The 19,017-nt window shown below is 43.5% G+C and overlaps 1 protein-coding gene across 1 annotated transcript in view; it reads right to left on the bottom strand.

Moving 5' to 3' along the window:
- Positions 1–18,541, bottom strand: part of LOC124805385 (myrosinase 1-like) — a 52,610-nt gene extending 34,069 nt beyond the window's left edge. The window contains exons 1-2 of the mRNA XM_047265946.1: positions 18,406–18,541; positions 12,672–12,805 (exon numbers count right to left, since the gene is read on the bottom strand). Coding sequence (XP_047121902.1) covers positions 12,672–12,805; positions 18,406–18,541 — 270 coding nt within the window. The remainder of the gene's footprint in view (positions 1–12,671; positions 12,806–18,405) is intronic.
- Positions 18,542–19,017: the final 476 nt, after the last annotated feature.

The raw sequence follows: 19,017 nt of genomic DNA, 5'->3' as shown, positions 1-19,017 counted from the left end.
TCAGAAACGACTTCCTGACACTTAAATCTATCTCGATGTTAACAAATTTCTCTTCTTCAGAAACGCTTTCCTTGCCATTGTCAGTCTACATTTTATACCCTCTCTACTTCGACCATCATCAGTTATTTTGCTCCCCAAATAGCAAAACTCCTTTACCACTTTAAGTGTCTCATTTCCTAATCTAATTCCCTCAGCATCACCCAACTTAATTCGACTACATTCCATTATCCTTGTTTTGCTTTTGTTGACGTTCATCTTATACCCTCCTTTCAAGACACTGTCCATTCCGTTCAACAGCTCTTCCAAGTCCTTTGCTGTCTCTGACAGAATTACAATGTCATCAGCGAACCTCAAAGTTTTTATTTCTTCTCCATGGATTTTAATACCTACTCCGAATTTTTGTTTTGTTTCCTTTACTGCCTGCTCAATATACAGATAGAATAACATCGGGGACAGGCTACAACCCTGTCTCACTCCCTTCCCAACCGCTGCTTCCCTATCATGTCCCTCGACTCTTATAACTGCCATCTGGATTCTGTACAAATTGTAAATAGCCTTTCGCTCCCTGTATTTTACCCCTGCCATCTTTAGAATTTGAAAGAGAGTATTCCAGTCAACATTGTCGAAAGCTTTCTCTAAGTCTACAAATGCTAGAAACGTAGGTTTGCCTTTCCTTAATCTATTTTCTAAGATAAGTCGTAGGGTCAGTATTGCCTCACATGTTCCAACATTTCTGCGGAATCCAAACTGATCTTACCCAAGGTCGGTTTCTACTAGTTTTTCCATTCGCCTGTAAAGAATTGGCGTTAGTATTTTGCAGCTGTGACATATTAAACTGATAGTTCGGTAATTTTCACATCTGTCAACACCTGCTTTCTTTGGGATTGGAATTATTATATTCTTCTTGAAGTCTGAGGGTATTTCGCCTGTCTCATACATATTGTTCACCAGATGGTAGAGTTTTGTCAGGACTGGCTCTCCCAAGGCCGTCAGTAGTTCTAATGGAATGTTGTCTACTCCCGGGGCCTTGTTTTGACTCAGGTCTTTCAGTGCTCTGTCAAACTCTTGACGCTGTATCGTATCTCCCATTTCACCTTCATCTACATCCTCTTCCATTCCCATAATATTGTGCTCAAGTTCATCGCCCTTGTATAGACCCTCTAAATACTCCTTCCACCTTTCTGCTTTCCCTTCTTTGCTTAGAACTGGGTTTCCATCTGAGCTCTTGATATTCATACAAGTGGTTCTCTTTTCTCCAAAGGTCTCTTTAATTTTCCTGTAGGCAGTATCTATCTTACCCCTAGTGAGATAAGCCTCCACATCCTTACATTTATCCATCCCTGCTTAGCCATTTTGCACTTCCTATCGATCTCATTTTTGAGACGTTTGTATTCCTTTTTGCCTGCTTCATTTACTGCATTTTTATATTTTCTCCTTTCATCAATTAAATTCAATATTTCTTCTGTTACCCAAGGATTTCTACTAGCCCTTGTCTTTTTACCTACTTGATCCTCTGCTGCCTTCACTACTTCATCCCTCAGAGCTACCGATTCTTCCTCTACTGTATTTCTTTCCCCCATTCCTGTCAATTGTTCCCTTATGCTCTCCCTGAAACTCTGTACAACCTCTGGTTCTTTCAGTTTATCCAGGTCCCATCTCCTTAAATTCCCACCTTTTTGCAGTTTCTTTAGTTTTAATCTACATAACCAATAGATTGTGGTCAGAGTCCACATCTGCCCCTTGAAATGTCTTACAATTTAAAACCTGGTTCCTAAATCTCTGTCGTACCATTATATAATCTATCTGATACCTTCTAGTATCTCCAGGATTCTTCCATGTATACAACCTTCTTTTATGATTCTTGAAGACAGTATTAGCTATGATTAAGTTATGCTCTGTGCAAAATTCTACCAGACGGTTTCCTCTTTCATTTCTCTCCCCCAACCCATATTCACCCACTATGTTTCCTTCTCTCCCTTTTCCTATTCTCGAATTCCAGTCACCCATGACTATTAAATTTTCGTCTCCCTTCACTACCTGAATAATTTCTTTTATCTCATCATACGTTTCATCAATTTCTTCATCATCTGCAGAGCCAGTTGGCATATAAACTAGAACTACTGTAGTAGGCATGGGCTTCGTGTCTATCTTGGCCGCAATAATGCGTTCGCTGTGCTGTTTGTAGTAGCTTACCCGCATTCCCATTGCTTTATTCATTATTAAACCTACTCCTGCATTCCCCCTATTTGATTTTGTATTTATAATCCTGTATTCACCTGACCACAAGTCTCGTTCCTCCTGCCACCGAACTTCACTAATTCCCACTATATCTAACTTTAACCTATCCATTTCCCTTTTTAAATTTTCTAACCTACCTGCCCGATTAAGGGATCTGACATTCCACGCTCCAATCCGTAGAATGCCAGTTTTCTTTGTCCTGATAACGACATCCTCTTGAGTAGTCCCCGCCCGGAGATCCGAATGGGGGACTATTTTACCTCCGGAATATTTTACCCAAGAAGACGCCATCATCATTTAACCATACAGTAAAGCTGCATGCCCTCGGGAAAAAATACGGCTGTAGTTTCCCCTTGCTTTCAGCCGTTCGCAGTACCAGCACAGCAAGGCCGTTTTGGTTAGTGTTACAAGGCCAGATCAGTCAATCACCCAGACTGTTGCCCCTACAACTACTGAAAAGGCTGTTGTCCCTCTTCAGGAACCACACGTTTGTCTGACCTCTCAACAGGTACCCCTCCGTTGTGGTTGCACCTATGGTACGGCCATCTGCATCGCTGAGGCACGCAAGCCTCCCCACCAACGTCAAGGTCCATGATTCATGTGGATAGGTACATTCAATGGCGACTCATAAAAAATTATTGATGTACAAAGGAGAGAAGAAAGCCAGAAGCTCTGGAGATCTGGTGCTGTAGAAGGCTGATGAAGATCAGCTGGAAAGAACGAGTTACCCGTGAAGAGGTGCTGACAGGAGTACCAGAAACCAGATCTCTCTGGAGACACCTCAAAAGAAGAAGAGACAACCTGGTAGGGCACATTTTGAAACACAATAATATCAGTGGAACTATATAGCAGGAGCTGTAGAGGGGAAGAACCGTCGAGGACGCCCAAGGATGTCACACATGCACCACGTTATGAATGGTGTGGGGTTGCACAACATACTCGGAAGTGAGGAGGAGGGAAGAGACAAAAGAGGAATGGCATACTACTGTAAACGAATCTCAAGTTTGAACTCTAAAGAGAGAGGAGAGCTGTTTTGGTAGCAGCGACATGACTTCTTCCTGGTAGCGTATATTTTTCATATGTAGCGATGAAGTAGCATCTAGGTCGATAGATGAGAACGTAGTTCACGTTATAGCTTTACAATGTATATTACATGACATGGCAATAAAGGGTTTAAGGCAACAGGATTGCAACTGGTGTTTCGTATGATGCACTACTGGCCATTAAAACTGCTAAACCCAGAAGAAATGCAGATGATAAACGGGTATTCATTGGACAAATATATTATACTAGAACTGACATGTGATTACATTTTCACGCAATTTGGGTGCATTGATCCTGAGAAATCAGTACCCAGAACAACCACCTCTGGCCGCAATAAAGGCCTTGATACGCCTGGGCATTGAGTCAAACAGAGCTTGGATGGCGTGTACAGGTGCAGCTGCCCATGCAGCTTCAACACGATACCACACTTCATCAAGATTAGTGACTGGCGTGTTGTGACGAGCCAGTTGCTCGGCCATCATTGACCAGACGTTTTCAATTGGTGAGATATCTGGAGAATGTGCTGGCCAGGGCAGCAGTCGAACATTTTCTGTATCCAGAATGGCCCGTACAGCACCTGCAACATGCGGTCGTGCATTATCCTGCTGAAATGTAAGGTTTCGCAGTGATCGAATGAAGGGTACAGCCACTGGTCGTAACACATCTGAAATGTAACGTCCACTGTTCAAAGTGCCGTCAATGCGAACAAGAGGTGACCGATACCTGTAACCATTGGCATCCCATACCATCATGCCGGGTGATATGCTAGTATGGCGATGACGAATACACGCTTCCAATGTGCGTTCACCGCGATGTCGCCAAACACGGATACGATCATCACGACGCTGTAAACAGAACCTGGATTCATCCGAAAAAATGACGTTTTGCCATTCGTGCACCCAGGTTCGTCGTTGAGTACATCATTGCAGGCGCACCTATCTGTAATGCAGCGTCAAGGGTAACCGCAGCCATAGTCACCGAACTGATAGTCCATGCTGCTGCAAACGTCGTCGAACTGTTCGTGCAGATGGTTGTTGTCTTCCAAACGTCCCCATCTGTTGACTCAGGGATCGAGACGTTGCTGCACGATCCATTACAGCCATGCGGATAAGATGCCTGTCATCTCGACTGATAGTGATACGAGGCAGTTGGGATCCAGCACGGCGTTCCGTATTACCCTCCTGAACCTATTCTGCTAGCAGTCATTGGATCTCGACCAACGCTAGCAGCAATGTCGCGATACGATAAACCGCAATCGCGATAGGCTACAATCCGACCTTTATCAAAGTTGGAAACGTGATGGTACGCATTTCTCCTCCTTACACGAGGCATCACAACAACGTTTCACCGGGCAACGCCGGTCAACTGCTGTTTGTGTTTGAGAAATCGGTTGGAAACTTTCCTCATATCAGCACGTTGTAGGTATCGCCACCGGCGCTAACCCTGTGTGAATGCTCTGAATAGCTGATCATTTGCATATCACAGCATCTTCTTCCTGTCGGTTAAATTTCGCGTCTGTAGCACGTCATCTTCGTGGTGTAGCAATTTGAATGGCGAGTAATGTATTTTAAGTAATGTCTCTTATAGAGTGCAGAACTTGTTCATTGTCATCTTCAAATGAATGTGCAATTTATGTATCACATTTACATGCAGACGTCACTCTGAGTAGGAACATGCGACAGGTGATGATGGTTGAGCTGCAGTAAATGCTGCAGAACTGCAAGCTTCATTTTTGGGTCCACACCCCTGTGTGCTATAGCAGAGTAACCATGCATTTTATGTGGATTGCATGCAGATCGCGCCATTAAAGTTAACAGTTTGCAGTTAATGATTTGCAAATCTTCCAGTCTGTGAGACAGATTAATGGGACGCTGATTTTGAATGATTATACAGTACAAGCTCATAAACAGAAAGAGGTCCAATTTTCTGAAAGAAATGTTAGGATAAGCGTGAATATTGGGATAAGCAATGCAGGGGATAAGAATCGTAACATTTTGTGAGGCATGAAAGTCAAATGACGCCACCTAAAGAATAAATGTCGGAGTAAATATGGGTGATAGAACATTACATTGAAAAACTACACCTTGAACGCCACCTTACGGTGAGTGGCGTAGGGTACTTTATGCACTACAGTCAGTTCCCCCTTTCCTGTTCCAGTCACGATTGGTTCGCGGGAAGAACTATTGCTGGCATGCCTCCGTGTAATTTGGAGTCTTTATAATTTTACCTTCACGATGACTTCGAGACACGTACGTAGGAGGAATCAATATCTAGGCTGACTCTTCCAGGAACGTGCACTGTCGGAACGTTAATAGTAAACCATACTGTGATGCAGAAAGCCTCTGCTGCACCATCCGCCTATAGAACAAGCTAAGAATCTCAGTGACTCTTCCGCGCTTACTAAATCAACCTGTAACGAAACGCGCCGTTCTTCTTCGGATGTTCTCAGTTTCCTCTATCGACCCTATCTGGTACACATTTCACACGGATGAGAAACATTCGTGTGTTGGTGGAACAAGGGTTTTCTAAGCTTTGTGACTTCCCTGTATACAACAGCATCGTTCGCGAAAAGCCTCACGGAACATTCGACATTGTACACTAATTCATTCATATACATTGTGAAAAGAAATGGTCCTATAACAGTCCGCTGCTGTACGTCCGAAGTTACTCTTACGTCTGATTATTCCTCTTCGTTGAGAATGACCTACAGTGTTCTGTTTGCTGGAAACTCTTCAGTCACATGGCTGGTCTGACATTCCGCACGCTCGTATTTTGTTCATTATGCCGCGCTGCCGAGATGCACCGATATTTCCTGTTGTTTACTGTTATCTCGCGCGCCTGGTTCAACAGAGGGGGTGGTTTTTACGCGACCGTAGTTTCCGGTACTCATGTTGATTCCTGCGGGGCAGACTTTTGGTCACTAGAAATTACATAAAACGCGAGCATAAAACACGTTTCAAAACTCTGCAACAGACCGACGTCAGAGATATAGGCCTGTGGTTTTGTGCGTCTACTCGACGACCCTTCTTCGAAACTGGAATGAGCTGCTCTTCTTCCGATTACTAGGAACGCTTAGGTCCTCCAGCGACCTACAGACGCTGGAAGAAGAGCGACTTATTCTGCGTACCCTTATGTCGTACGGTTGTCTCACTAGCTCCAGTGTCCTTGTCTCTGTTGAGAGGTGTCGGTTGCCTTCTATCCCCTGGTCACTATTCCCGATATCTGTCATTTTCAAGTTCATGCGACTGTTTAAAGGAGGAACCACAACACGATCTTTCCCAGTGAAACAGTTTTGGTAAAGGGTACTTCGCATCTTTTTAAGAAAACCGTCTTACTGAGCAATACAGCATGAACCTAGGTACCGGTATATACTGTTTTCTGTATCTCGTGTGCTTTTTTTGGTTCAGAAAAGATATTAATATCTGTGTGGCCTTTCTAATATAACCACCATGGCAAAGGACGCCTTAAAACACTTAAATTCAAAAGTGATACGTTATTACTGAAAGATTCTTTTGTGCTCTGACACTAAGCGCACCAGCCACCACTGCACAGGCCTTTATATGCCTGAAACAAGCCGACGATGAGAAAATAGAAGTAATATACAAGGAATTTGAAAAGAGGGCCTCACATTCTCACCGTGTTAATATTGGCCAAATGGTTGGGCCCAAATATTGGGCCATTTTACTTGTGCGTAGAACGGCCCACGCACAGTGGTGTAGGGTGCCTCCTTGTCGACGTTCATTACACATTTCTACTTCTTTGTGTGTGCCTCTGTACTTCTGCTTGTAGCACTAATACTGTTGTCAGACGTAACGCACGCAATAAAGCCTCTTACTGTACTACGGAGCAGCACTGCTCTGTCTGCGCCTCGCGTGACAGTGCCTGACACAAAAGTGTAGTGATATGTCTATAGCTCGACTAGGTCCCCTCCCCTTTCACCTAATCTTAATCCCTTACAGTTATAACGCTGAGGACGATTAAAGTCACCGTCATGTTCTAGATCCACTGACAACTTGCACACCTTACTGGAAAGTCTGTGGCACGCTTGTAACCGAATCCGAAGGCAACCAGATGCTCGCACAAATCTGTCATTGTTTGAGAACTAAGGCTGCCGGACTGGTAACGATAAGTAGTGAATCCATGGAACACCTCCTCTAGTGCCAACAGACATATGCCTGTCAGTCGATAAAATGTCCCATAGCTCAAAAATGTTTCTTCTGGTTATATGTTAATAAGATTTTTTTTATTTTTTACCAGAAATATCCGCTGTAAGAATGGCGAACACTTTAATAAAACATTCTGTATGAGCAGAGAAATTGTTGAAACTGTGAAGAGGGATGAAAAACTAGTATAGTCCAATGTGGTTGGAAAGCAAACATAGATCGACTAGAATATTGGATATGTAGGAGGGAACTGAAGATATCAAGTTGAGTACGTCGTCGTTAGAAAAAGAGAGTTTCTGCACTGCAGAGCACGCCCAGGGGCTGAAGTAGACTCAAAACATAGTGCAGTTTCGATGAGCAGTAGGTTGAATCTCTACAAGATAAAGGAGAGGTGGTATACGACGAAACAGAAAGCTGCAAAATTAGGACAGTATGAAATGGAGTGCAATTTATATGAGGTAACGACCAATCTATATAACGACATGAAAGTAGTTACAAGAATTAAAATGTAGTAAAGCAAAATAATTAAGGCACGACAGAACATCGTTTGTACACAAAACTCCAAAGAGTTATGTATCACACAGAAATACCCACTCTTAACAACATAAGAAAAACATTACAAGAATCTTATGAATGAGGTAAGAAAATAACACTATAGCTGGCCAGGGAACGAAGTTAATGGCAAGTAAAAGTAGAATGTATCAGGATGGATGAAGAAACAGTATAGAAACCTTATTGAATAAGATATAACTGCAGACAAAGTTGACGTGACATACAGAAAAATTTCTTGTAACTCCGGAGAAGTAAAACGTGGGAAACTTTCATGCAGCTTTCCTTTTCGCTTTGTGGCCGAGCGGTTCTAGGCGCTTCAGTCTGGAACCACGCGACCGCTACGGTCGCAGGTTCGAATCCTGCTTCGGGCATGGATGTGTGTGATGTCCTTAGGTTAGTTAGATTTAAGTAGTTCTAAGTTCTAGGGGACTGATGACCTCAGATGTTAAGTACCAGAGTGCTCAAAGCCATTTGAACCATTTCTCCTTTTTGTTCTGAGTGAGCCTGGTCATCTCTGGACAGCTACTGCGACCTGGTATATTCCTCTGAACCTGTCTACTGTATTCAGCTTTCGTCTCCTCTGTAATTTGTACTTCCCACACTTCTTTCCATTACCAACTTGGTGATTCTCTGACCCCGCAGAATGTGTCTCATCAGCCTGTCCGCTCTTATAGTCAAGTTGTGCCACAAAGTATTCTTCCTCTTTTGGATACACCCATTAGTTATTCGATCTGCCCATCTTATTTCCAACACTCTTCTACAGCATCACATTTCAAAACCTTCCATTTTCTTCTTGTCTGAAAGGCTCATCGTCCACATTTCACTTTCGTACAAGCGTACACTCATTTCAGATAACTCCAAAAGAGACTTCTTCCTCCCAGTCTCATGTATGTGACGTCAGGGGATGGTGGTCAGATGTGTAGGTCTCAGGCAAGTGGATGTTTGTTATTGTGTTCAAACTTGCACATGTCTTGTGTCTCTTTTTACAGGAGATGTGGGCTTCACATGTATCATGTTGCTGTCAGAGGCCTGCAGCTGTGTACAAGTGGACTGCCAAGAACCATTAGGAAACGGACGGTCTGTAACGTTAAAGAGCGAGATATGTGGTTCGTTTAAGAGATATCTAAGTGGTCAGTTCTCTAGTATGAGCTGTTTTGGACACTGAAGCAATTATGGTAAGATGACTATTTCCTTGTGGGTCTGGATATAACGCAAGATTTTTCTGGGATTTTTAACAAAATGGAGATGTGTAATTACCTTACATCAAACCATGACCTCTGTGTGCAAGACGACTACCAAGGAAACAACAGTGAGATTGTGAGCAACAATAAGACATTTTGAATAGACAGTTTAATGTGGGTGAGTTCCAGTTGTAGAATAAAGATAAATATCATATTAATACGTCAAATCAATAGCCAAGAACTGAACAATTATATCAGAAACCATCTATTTATTTTATGAAGTGTCCTTTATATGTGTGCATGAGAAACTTTTACATTTTCCTAAGCTAAAGAATATGCTGTTACCAGATTGCAGGCCACGATTTGTAACTATAGAATGGATGGTGTGCTTGCTTCTGTGGAAGACTGTCTGTATTAAATGCCAAGAAAGAGTATTTCCATTATGCTCCCCTGCATTCTGTGACTATCGTTTCTGTGTGGTGCAAACAGTTGGACAGCTTACAGAATAGTTGCTGTGATTAACAGTGTTCTGCAATTTTCCTGCTGGGGTAAGAAGAATACATAAACGTTGACTGGTGTACAAGTAAATCTTCCAATCAAGACCGAGAAAAATTAACCTTGTTCTGATTGCCTACAGTTTTAATTATTTACCTGTAAACTGTATGAAAATTGTTAACACAAGCTCCAACAACAACAATATAAGCTTTCCTATTATAGTCAAAGATGTATTATTCTCATTCTAGAACGTTGTTACACACTATACTGTCAAACATATTTATTGCCAAACTAGGATTGGGTACCATCTTATTCCACAGGTCTCAAGGAAAAGGAGCAATATACTAAAAGGACTTAAACAATTTCCTATTGTAGAAATGACGCCTTTCTGTCCAGCTAATATCTTACTTGGATGCAAAAGAAAGCGGAAATGGAAGTCCGAAATACAAACTCGAGTATTCGCTGAAAATAGTTGCTACACAAGAAGAATGTGATCTGCTAGTGGGAAAAAAATTATTGAAGAAGTGCAGACAGGGCTACAGATTTCTTTAAATGCAATGTGTGATGTGTGGCAAATTCTGGACATAACTGAGATATCAGGTTTTATTGTAAATACCAATGTCAAATGCCCATATGTTAGAGCACGTATAGAAAGTGATTAGTCCAACAATATTTACTATATTAGAGGCGGCACAAAAAGTCTAGTTATAAAGCTCCATCCTCAATTGGATCTGCTTAAAAGTATGGTTACAGTATTGGTAATGTGGTGGTCTCGAAATTGCATATCTAGTAAGAGAAAAGTCATATACATAGCTTAAAACTAATGGAATAACTACATTTAACGGCCATTCTTAGCTTATAAACCGTGGGAAATGAGCTCCATGAATATAAAACTGATGTATAATCTTGAAAATTTCTTGATGTACACATTTTGTGTCAAATACATTGTAGATAAAAAGAAGGAGAAAGATGGCGCAAACTGTTGGGGCCAAGAGTAGCTACCTATGTTGCAGCTCCGTGGTCGCGAAGGGTGTACTGCAAGCGTGTGGTCAGCCGCTGCACACTTCACTCATGGCCAACGAATGCAGCGACAACATTGTTTAAGAGTACTAGTAGCGTTTGTCTAATTTTCATCGTTCCTGAGCTGTAATATGGCTCTGATGACAGTAATATATTGATCCTGGCGTAGTTAAGTTGCCAGACCGAGAATGGGTAAGTCACTGGAGAAGTTGTCTTTAGGTTGCTACGGAAAGGTTGTCAAGTAAATTTAAAACTTTCTGTCTATAGTCAGTTCATGCCGTTCTAAAGAGTAATATGCATATATTGTTCCTTTATCATTCGGTAAATGAATTCGATTCATTTGTCAATTTAAGGATACTGCATAATAAAGGATGTTAGATTGATAAGACCCCAAAAGGTCGTAAACACAACATTTATCGATAACATGTATAGTATTAGAATGGGGTAAGCACCAATTAGCTCCGGTGCGAAATACGGGTGGGTGTCCTATACAGAACCATTTCAAGCGAGAGTGTTTGTGATCTCGCGGAGTGTGAAGGACCTGTTTATATATGACCTCAAGTGCATGTACATGCTCAAGAGGAAATTTTGTTTATGCAGCGGCGACTACATCCGCATAACCGGGAAATTCATTTTTCAAGCGAGTTAATTTGCTCTTCACCCAACAAGATCAGCAGAATCGAGTATGTAACAAATTCTTCAGCGTCTGAATGGTAGAGATTTTCTTGATTGTTAAATTTTTAGGGATCAAGTGGTGGTGGCACTAACTAACTTTTTTGTAGGCAAAGCTAAATTAGGACATCACTATTTGATTTCAGCACATGTAATCGATCTTAAGTGACAATAACGTGAAACTGCCAGACAGCCCTTAAAGAATAAAATTCTGTCTTAAAGATTCAGGAGCCAGTTGATATTAGTGAACACGATGAACATACTTTAATGAATGATAAAGCTTTAATTTCAAAAGAAAATAACTTTCTTTTTTATTTCTCCAGGATCAGAGATCAAACAAAGTGAGCAAAGGGAAAGATAAGACACTTCACGTACTTACATACGAAAGATTCAAAATTTGTTTCTTTTGATATATAGGTTTTAATACACAGACTGTAGGTAAAAGTTATTAACAAGATAGAAAATAATTTAATGGAAGAAAAAAATATATAAAATAAATAGAAAATGCAAACAGGAATTCTGAAATCTATCAACGATATCTCTGAAGTTGACCGTTGTCTTGCCGGCCCTAGTAGCCGAGCGGTTCTAGGCGCTACAGTCTGGAACCGCGCGACCGCTACGGTCGCAGGTTCGAGTCCTGCCTCGGGCATGGAAGTGTGTGATGTCCTTAGGTTAGTTAGGTTTAAGTAGTTCTGAGTTCTAGGGGACTGATGACCTCAGAAGTTAAGTCCCATAGTGCTCAGAGCCATTTAAACCATTTTCGAACCGTTGTCTTGTTCACAGTATCCCCGTTAAACGATTAGGTATCTTTGTTATCTTAATTCGTGAGTAACAAAAGATAGAATAAATGATTTTAGTGAACTTTAAACTTTCAGGAAGAGTTAATATCACAATATCACCTGTTCAAGTATTTATCGTAAATGGTAGATAAGATTAGTTTACCGTCGCAATATCTGCATTTTTGTGATACTTGTTGAGCAGATTGCATTGAAAGTACTACACGCAATCTTTACGTGGTATCAGTAAGTTACTTTTACTCTAGGTAAATAAGAAAAGGGCATAATTACGCCTAAAGGAGATACATCGGTTTAAACTCATTATCTTGTATGTATTCTACCATGGCAGCAGGAATCATTCACCAAGTAGGATAGACACGTTGTTGCTAAGTCTAAATTGCTTAAATACTGTATGAGGGAATTACGTTCTGGTATGTGGGGAGAAGATCAACAAATTGTGCCACGGCTTACCGCGACACTGACAATGTAGATTCACTGAATACCACATTTATGTAACAGCGAGTACTCACGTTGATCGCCTTCAGCATCTGCACGTCCTCCTGGTACTTGTGGTACGAGTCGCAGGCCACGTCGCCATTGTCGCCATTCGTGCCGTACTCCGGGTGTTCGTGGAGCATGCGGTCCCAGATGCTCTCACCCTTGCCTGCGTACAAACGAATTATAATTCCACGAACTGTAGTAGACTTGTGAGCGAAAGAACAATTGCTATAATAAATGTCATTTCTAAGGTACAGTTAAGTGGAAAGCAGTTTTACAAAGAGAGTTTCTAGTGGAGGCTCTTGGTAATGATGCTACTGTTCTCTTCCACTCCGCTGTAGGAACCTGAGTCCATACTGCAATGATCTGCGAGCAGACAACCATTGATATCCCACGCCTCTCACACGAATCATTAGTACAGGAATTTATCATCAGAGGGCCACCAAGATACCTCAAAGTATGAACCCGTCACCAAAGACCTTCACAGGCCAACGGACGCCCCACGAACGATGCCTAGGCAACATTAGGATATTAGCACGTGGCTCAAATGTCGCCTCACTCAGATGAAACTGTTTTGGCGCCGCCATTTCGCTACATCGCCTGTCACCTGACTGTGAGAAAGTAGATGGACACAGAGCAGAAGAAAATGAGGAACAGTTGCTTGAGAGCAGAGGGATTCCAGAAGTTTTCTGCAGAAGACAGCAGTAAGAAAGAGAGCAAGAACTGAGTGATAAGAAAAGGAGGAAACAAATTTCTGAAAGGAGAATTACCGGCTCGTGCCCAGTCGAATGGAAATCGAATATTGCAGCCAGTGTGTGTCTCAGGGGGGGAACGAGGTGGCAAACGAGCTCGCAGTCGAGGAAGACGGTCTATTAGTCTTCTTATATACAGCATATTATATTTTAGCACAACTAACAGTAATTTGCAACTGTCCACGGCGCTTAATTTCCCACCTCCGATGTCAGCCGCCACTCTCATGCTTTAGGTATCAGGAATAAAAGACTGGATTGTATGCAGAACACAACTCTACTTCTAGAGGTGCGTAACGATGCTGAACACATCAGCATAGTCTTCGTGTAAGGCTTTAACGCTATCATTTTCAGTTGACGGTTGCTGTTGGCTGCAGAATTCAAAGCCTGTGCGGGCTTTCGTAGTATCTCCCACTGTTAAGAATTGCATTTCCAGTACAGAAATCATACAAAATCACCCTGTTACAGTTACAATACTGCGGTGCGCCATCACATATACTGGTAGGCCAAAACATGATCACAGTCCAGCGATGCTGGTTACCGCCTGGTGGCGTTGTGAGCATGTGGCGCGATAACAAAATTCTGTAAGCGGAGCAGACACGGACGGGAGGGAACCCTAGCGAAGTTGTGGGAATGAAAATGGGGAAATCCATTTAGATAAGCGAGTTTGACAGAGATCAGGTTCCACCACCTGCGGCATAGTCGCATAATTGAACAGTGATCCAATACTGTCAAATGTTTTTTTTATTCCAGTCTTTGATCACAATATCATTTCTTTTGACGATGACCGGTTTCAGTCAGTAATGGCAATCCTCAGACATGGTGTAGAAAAGATCTGAGGATGATCATTACTGACTGAAACCGGCCATCGTCAAAAGAATTGATATTGTGGTCAGAGACTGGAATAAAAAACATTTGAGAGATCAGATTATTGTGACACAGAGCCTGTGAACGAGCATCTCGAAAACGGCGAAGCTGGTCTAATGTTGACGTGCTTTAGTCATGGAAAGAGGTAGAAGGACAGTGAACAACACTAGGCGCTAAGTGGTTGGACGACCTTCCACAGAACGCGGAGTTAGGGGGCTTGTGTTCTTTCTAAAGTACAATAGATGGTGATCCGTGGTAGCTCTGCAGAAAGAGTGCAATGCTGGTGCACGCACAAGTGTTTTGGAGCATATCGTTCATCGTACATCGTTGAACATGGAGTTCCGCAGCGGACCACCCCTACGTATTCACATGTCAACACGACATCCTCAATTACGATTACAGTGAGCACGGGACGATCAGAATTGGACCGTCGATCAGTGGAAACGTATCGGTTCTTTGGGTGGATCACATTTTCGCTACACTAGGTCGAAGATCGTCTCCACAAACGCCGTCATCGAGGTGAACCACGGCTCGAAAAGTGCAGCGCACCACGGACGCAGGTTGGTAGCAGCAGTATTATGCTAAGGGAGACATTCTCCTGCACTTGCATGGAGCCTGTGGCAGTAATAGAAGGAACGCTGACAGCTGCAAAGCACCCTCATCCCTTCATGCTTGATGTTTCCCCTGAGGCAGTGTCATCATTTAGCAGTATAATTGTCCGTATCTCGGAGCCAGAACCATGCTACAATGGTTTGGGGAGCATTATAGTGAAGTCACGTTGATGTCCCGGCGACCAAATTCCTCTAGTGTAAATCCAAGTGGTCGTTATCGTACCCCGTCACGCATAAGCAAATTAGCGGCCCCGTTATTTACGCCAATTACATGACTTTTACTTAGACATATAATGCCACATACCTGCACAAACCTACCAACGAACCGTCGGATCCGTGATACGCTTAATCAGTCATGTAGTTCAGTCCAAAGACGGAAAACAAGCAATTAAGAAGGTGGTCATAAATTTTTTGCTCATCAGTGTACGTACACCACATAAATCTTGCTCAGACTGGAACATTAAAAGTGAAAAAAATCATGTTCTCTCATTATGTTATACATACGTGACTTGTCCAGCGTGGGCCTTTCTGTCATCTTCCATACCTTACATACAGTCCACTACACCAATGTGCGAAAGCGTAAACGGCGTGAGGCATATTGGCAGCTGTCTGAAGTGATAAACTCATATGCGTGTCAGTATGTTGGTGGAGCGTGGCAGGAAGTTCACGCACTCTCCGCTGCAGAGTGAAAATTTCATTCCGGAAACATCCTTAAGGCTATGGCTAAGCCATGTCTCCGCAAAATCCTTTCTTCCATGAGTGAAGGTCTTGCAAGTTTCACAGGAAATCTGAGAAGTTTGGAAAGTAGGAGACGAAGTACTGGCGGAAGTAAAGCTGTGAGGAGAGTCTTGAGTCGTACTTGGGTAGCTCATCGGCGGCGGGCACTGTTAGCTGACTAAACGCCGACATCCGGCGGTTGGCTGGAAGCGAGTGTGGAGTAACATACACGCGCCTTCCTTCCAACCACGGTGGGGGCTGTGGTATGCGATAACGACTGGAAACTTCCCCACACTGCGCATCTTCCGAGGACCCTCTCTGCCCCGACGCTCAGCTGTCGACACTTGACATGCACCGCTTCGTTCGTGATACGGCTGCGGACTGTAGGCTCCTCAGACGTCGCATGCTGCCATTGTTGCTCCGACGGACGACTCAGTCCGTGCAGTCCACAGCACTCATCCATCCTGACGTCACATACTACCCTGCTGCTCCACATGACGCCACGGTGTGCGTTAAAGGTATGGCGCTGTCGTACATTTCTAGTGAGGCCGTTGCAAAATTACACTACTGGCCATTAAAACTGCTACACCAAGAAGAAATGCAGATGATAAACGGGTATTCATTGGACAAATATATTATACTAGAAGTGACATGTGATTACATTTTCACGCCATTTGCGTACATAGATAAATCAGTATCCAAAACAACCACTTCTGGCCGTAATAACGGCCTTGATACGCCTGGGCATGGAGTCAAACAGAGCTTGGATGGCGTGTACAGGTACAGCTGCCCATGCAGCTTCAACACGGTACCACAGTTCCTCAAGAGTAGTGACTGGCGTATTGTGACGCGCCAGTTGCTCGGCCACCATTGACCAGACGTTTTCAATTGGTGAGAGATCTGGAGAATGTGCTGGCCACGGCAGCAGTCGAACATTTTCTGTATCCAGAAAGGCCCGTACAGCACCTGCAACATGCGGTCATGCATTATCCTGCTGAAATGTAGGTTTTCGCAGTGATCGAATGAAGCGTAGAGCCACGTGTCGTAACACATCTGAAATGTAACGCCCACTGTTCGAACTGCCGTCAAAGCGCACGAGAGGTGACCGAGACGTGTAACCAATGGCATCCCATACCATCACGCCGGGTGATACGCCAGTATGGCGATGACGAATACGCGCTTCCAATGTGCGTTCACCGCGATGTCGCCAAACACGGATGCGACCATCATGATGCAGTAAACAGAACATGGATTCATCCGAAAAAATGAAGTTTTGCCGTTCGTGCACCCAGGTTCGTCGTTGAGTACACCATCGCAGGCGCTCCTGTCTGTGATGCAGCGTGAAGGGTAACCGCAGCCATGTCTTCGAGCTGATAGTCCGTGCTGCTGCAAACGTCGTCGAACCGTTCGTGCAGATGGTCGTTGTCTTGCAAACGTCCCCATCTGTTGACTCAGGAATCGAGACGTGGCTGCAAGATGCGTTACAGCCATGCGGATAAGATGCCTGTCATCTCGACTGATAGTGATGCGAGGCCGCTGGGATCCAGCACGACGTTCCGTATTACCCTTCTGAACCCACCGATTCCATATTCTGTTAACAGTCATTGGATCTCGACCAACGCGAGCAGCAACGTCGCGATACGATAAACCGCAATCGCAATCCGCCCTTTATCAAAGTCGGAAACGTGATGGTACGCATTTCTCCTCCTTACACGAGGCATCACAACAACGTTTCACCATGCAACGCCGGTCAACTGCTGTTTGTGTATGAGAAATCGGTTGGAAACTGACCTCATGTCAGTACGCTGTAGGTGTCGCCACCGGCGCCAACCTTGTGTGAATGCCCTGAAAAGCAAATCATTTGCATATCACAGCATCTTCTTCCTGTCACTTAAATTTCGCGTCTGCAGCACGTCATCTTCGTGGTGTAGCAATTTTAATGGTTGTATTAGATTTTTGGTACTTTTTAAAGAGCAACTACATGGTTTTATGGCGCAAAGCGTCGAATGGTTCGCTCTTTGCTAATTAATTGGGTCCATTGTTTATGCGCCCTTCAGAGCATTGGGATGCACAGGGTGTTCATATGGTTCAAATGGCTCTGAGCACTATGGGACTTAACATCTGAGGTCATCAGTCCCCTAGAACTTAGGACTACTTAAACCTAAGGACATCACACACATCCATGCCCGAGGTAGGATTCTAACCTGCGACCGTAGCAGTCGCGCGGTTCCGGACTGAAGTGCCTAGAACCGCTCGGCCACCGCGACCGGCCACAGCGTGTGAGATTGAAGATATAGCACATGATGGGCTGATGAGACAGATCAACGGTAATTGTAGGGTGTTTCACTCTCGATGAACGAGAAGACGATCTGGACAGCCATGGAAGAAGATTTTAAAATAGTTGATATAATAAAATAAAATAAATCGTGGTACCATTTCTTTCATTCCTCTTTTTTTTTACAAAACTATCGGAGGGGTATTTCTTTTTCGTTTGTAGACGGAGCCTGATGGGGTGGCATACATCTCCCCTAGTTAGTTTTTAGGGTGAAAGCGGCAGTGGCAGTAGGTATTGTTTTTGTTTGTGCGTTAGATAGATTTCGTGATTAGTAAGGGCGTTAGGGGCCAACACCTGAAGTGGGTCAACGGAAAAAAAAATCGGGTGACAAAAAGAAAAAATATTCGATAGAGCACCTGCCCGCAGAATTCATAGGTCCCGACTTCGAGTCTCGGTCCAGCACACAGTTTTCATCTGCCACCATCTTTCATATTTAAACCACATGACGATTAAGAAGACTCTTACACAGATGTTAGTTTATACTCACCATCCTCATTCCACGCTCCTTCGATCTGGAAGGCAGCAGTGGCGGCCCCGAAAAGGAAACCATCCGGGAACCGGTTGACTGCCGTCTGGGCCCCGGCAACAGCGATCAGGCCAGCCAACAGGGTCAGCTTCAGCATCTCGTAAAGTCAGTAATGTCAGGCAGACAACCCAGCTGATATATATACATACAGGTTGTAAACTACTTCGTAACATTACTCAGCACTGAACAGATTAAGTGATTCACTGATTATAACTCGACCAAACCGAATCACTTGTGTAATAGCCATTTCCGGTAGGCATAAAAAAGTAGCATCTTAAGTTTGAGTTATCATTTACGGAGATGGGAAAGTACGTTGACGTATCAACAGTACTGATTGCTCAAAACTTCGACAACAGATATTCGTATCAGATATACTCGCCACTGGCAAAGATTTTATCAGTAATATGAATGTCACGATGCAGCTTAAAGTTCATCCAGCGCATTCAGCTGCATTATTTTTCCTAGATATTTAAATTTTGTAGCCTTTCTTCATTAGCCGGCCGCGGTGGCCGTGCGATTCTAGGCACTTCAGTCCGGAACCGCGTGACTACAACGGTCGCAGGTTCGAATCCT

Source organism: Schistocerca piceifrons, chromosome 7 (assembly GCF_021461385.2).
Source record: "Schistocerca piceifrons isolate TAMUIC-IGC-003096 chromosome 7, iqSchPice1.1, whole genome shotgun sequence".
Classification (NCBI taxonomy): Eukaryota; Metazoa; Arthropoda; class Insecta; order Orthoptera; family Acrididae; genus Schistocerca; species Schistocerca piceifrons.
This window is presented reverse-complemented; position numbering and strand designations above follow the sequence as displayed.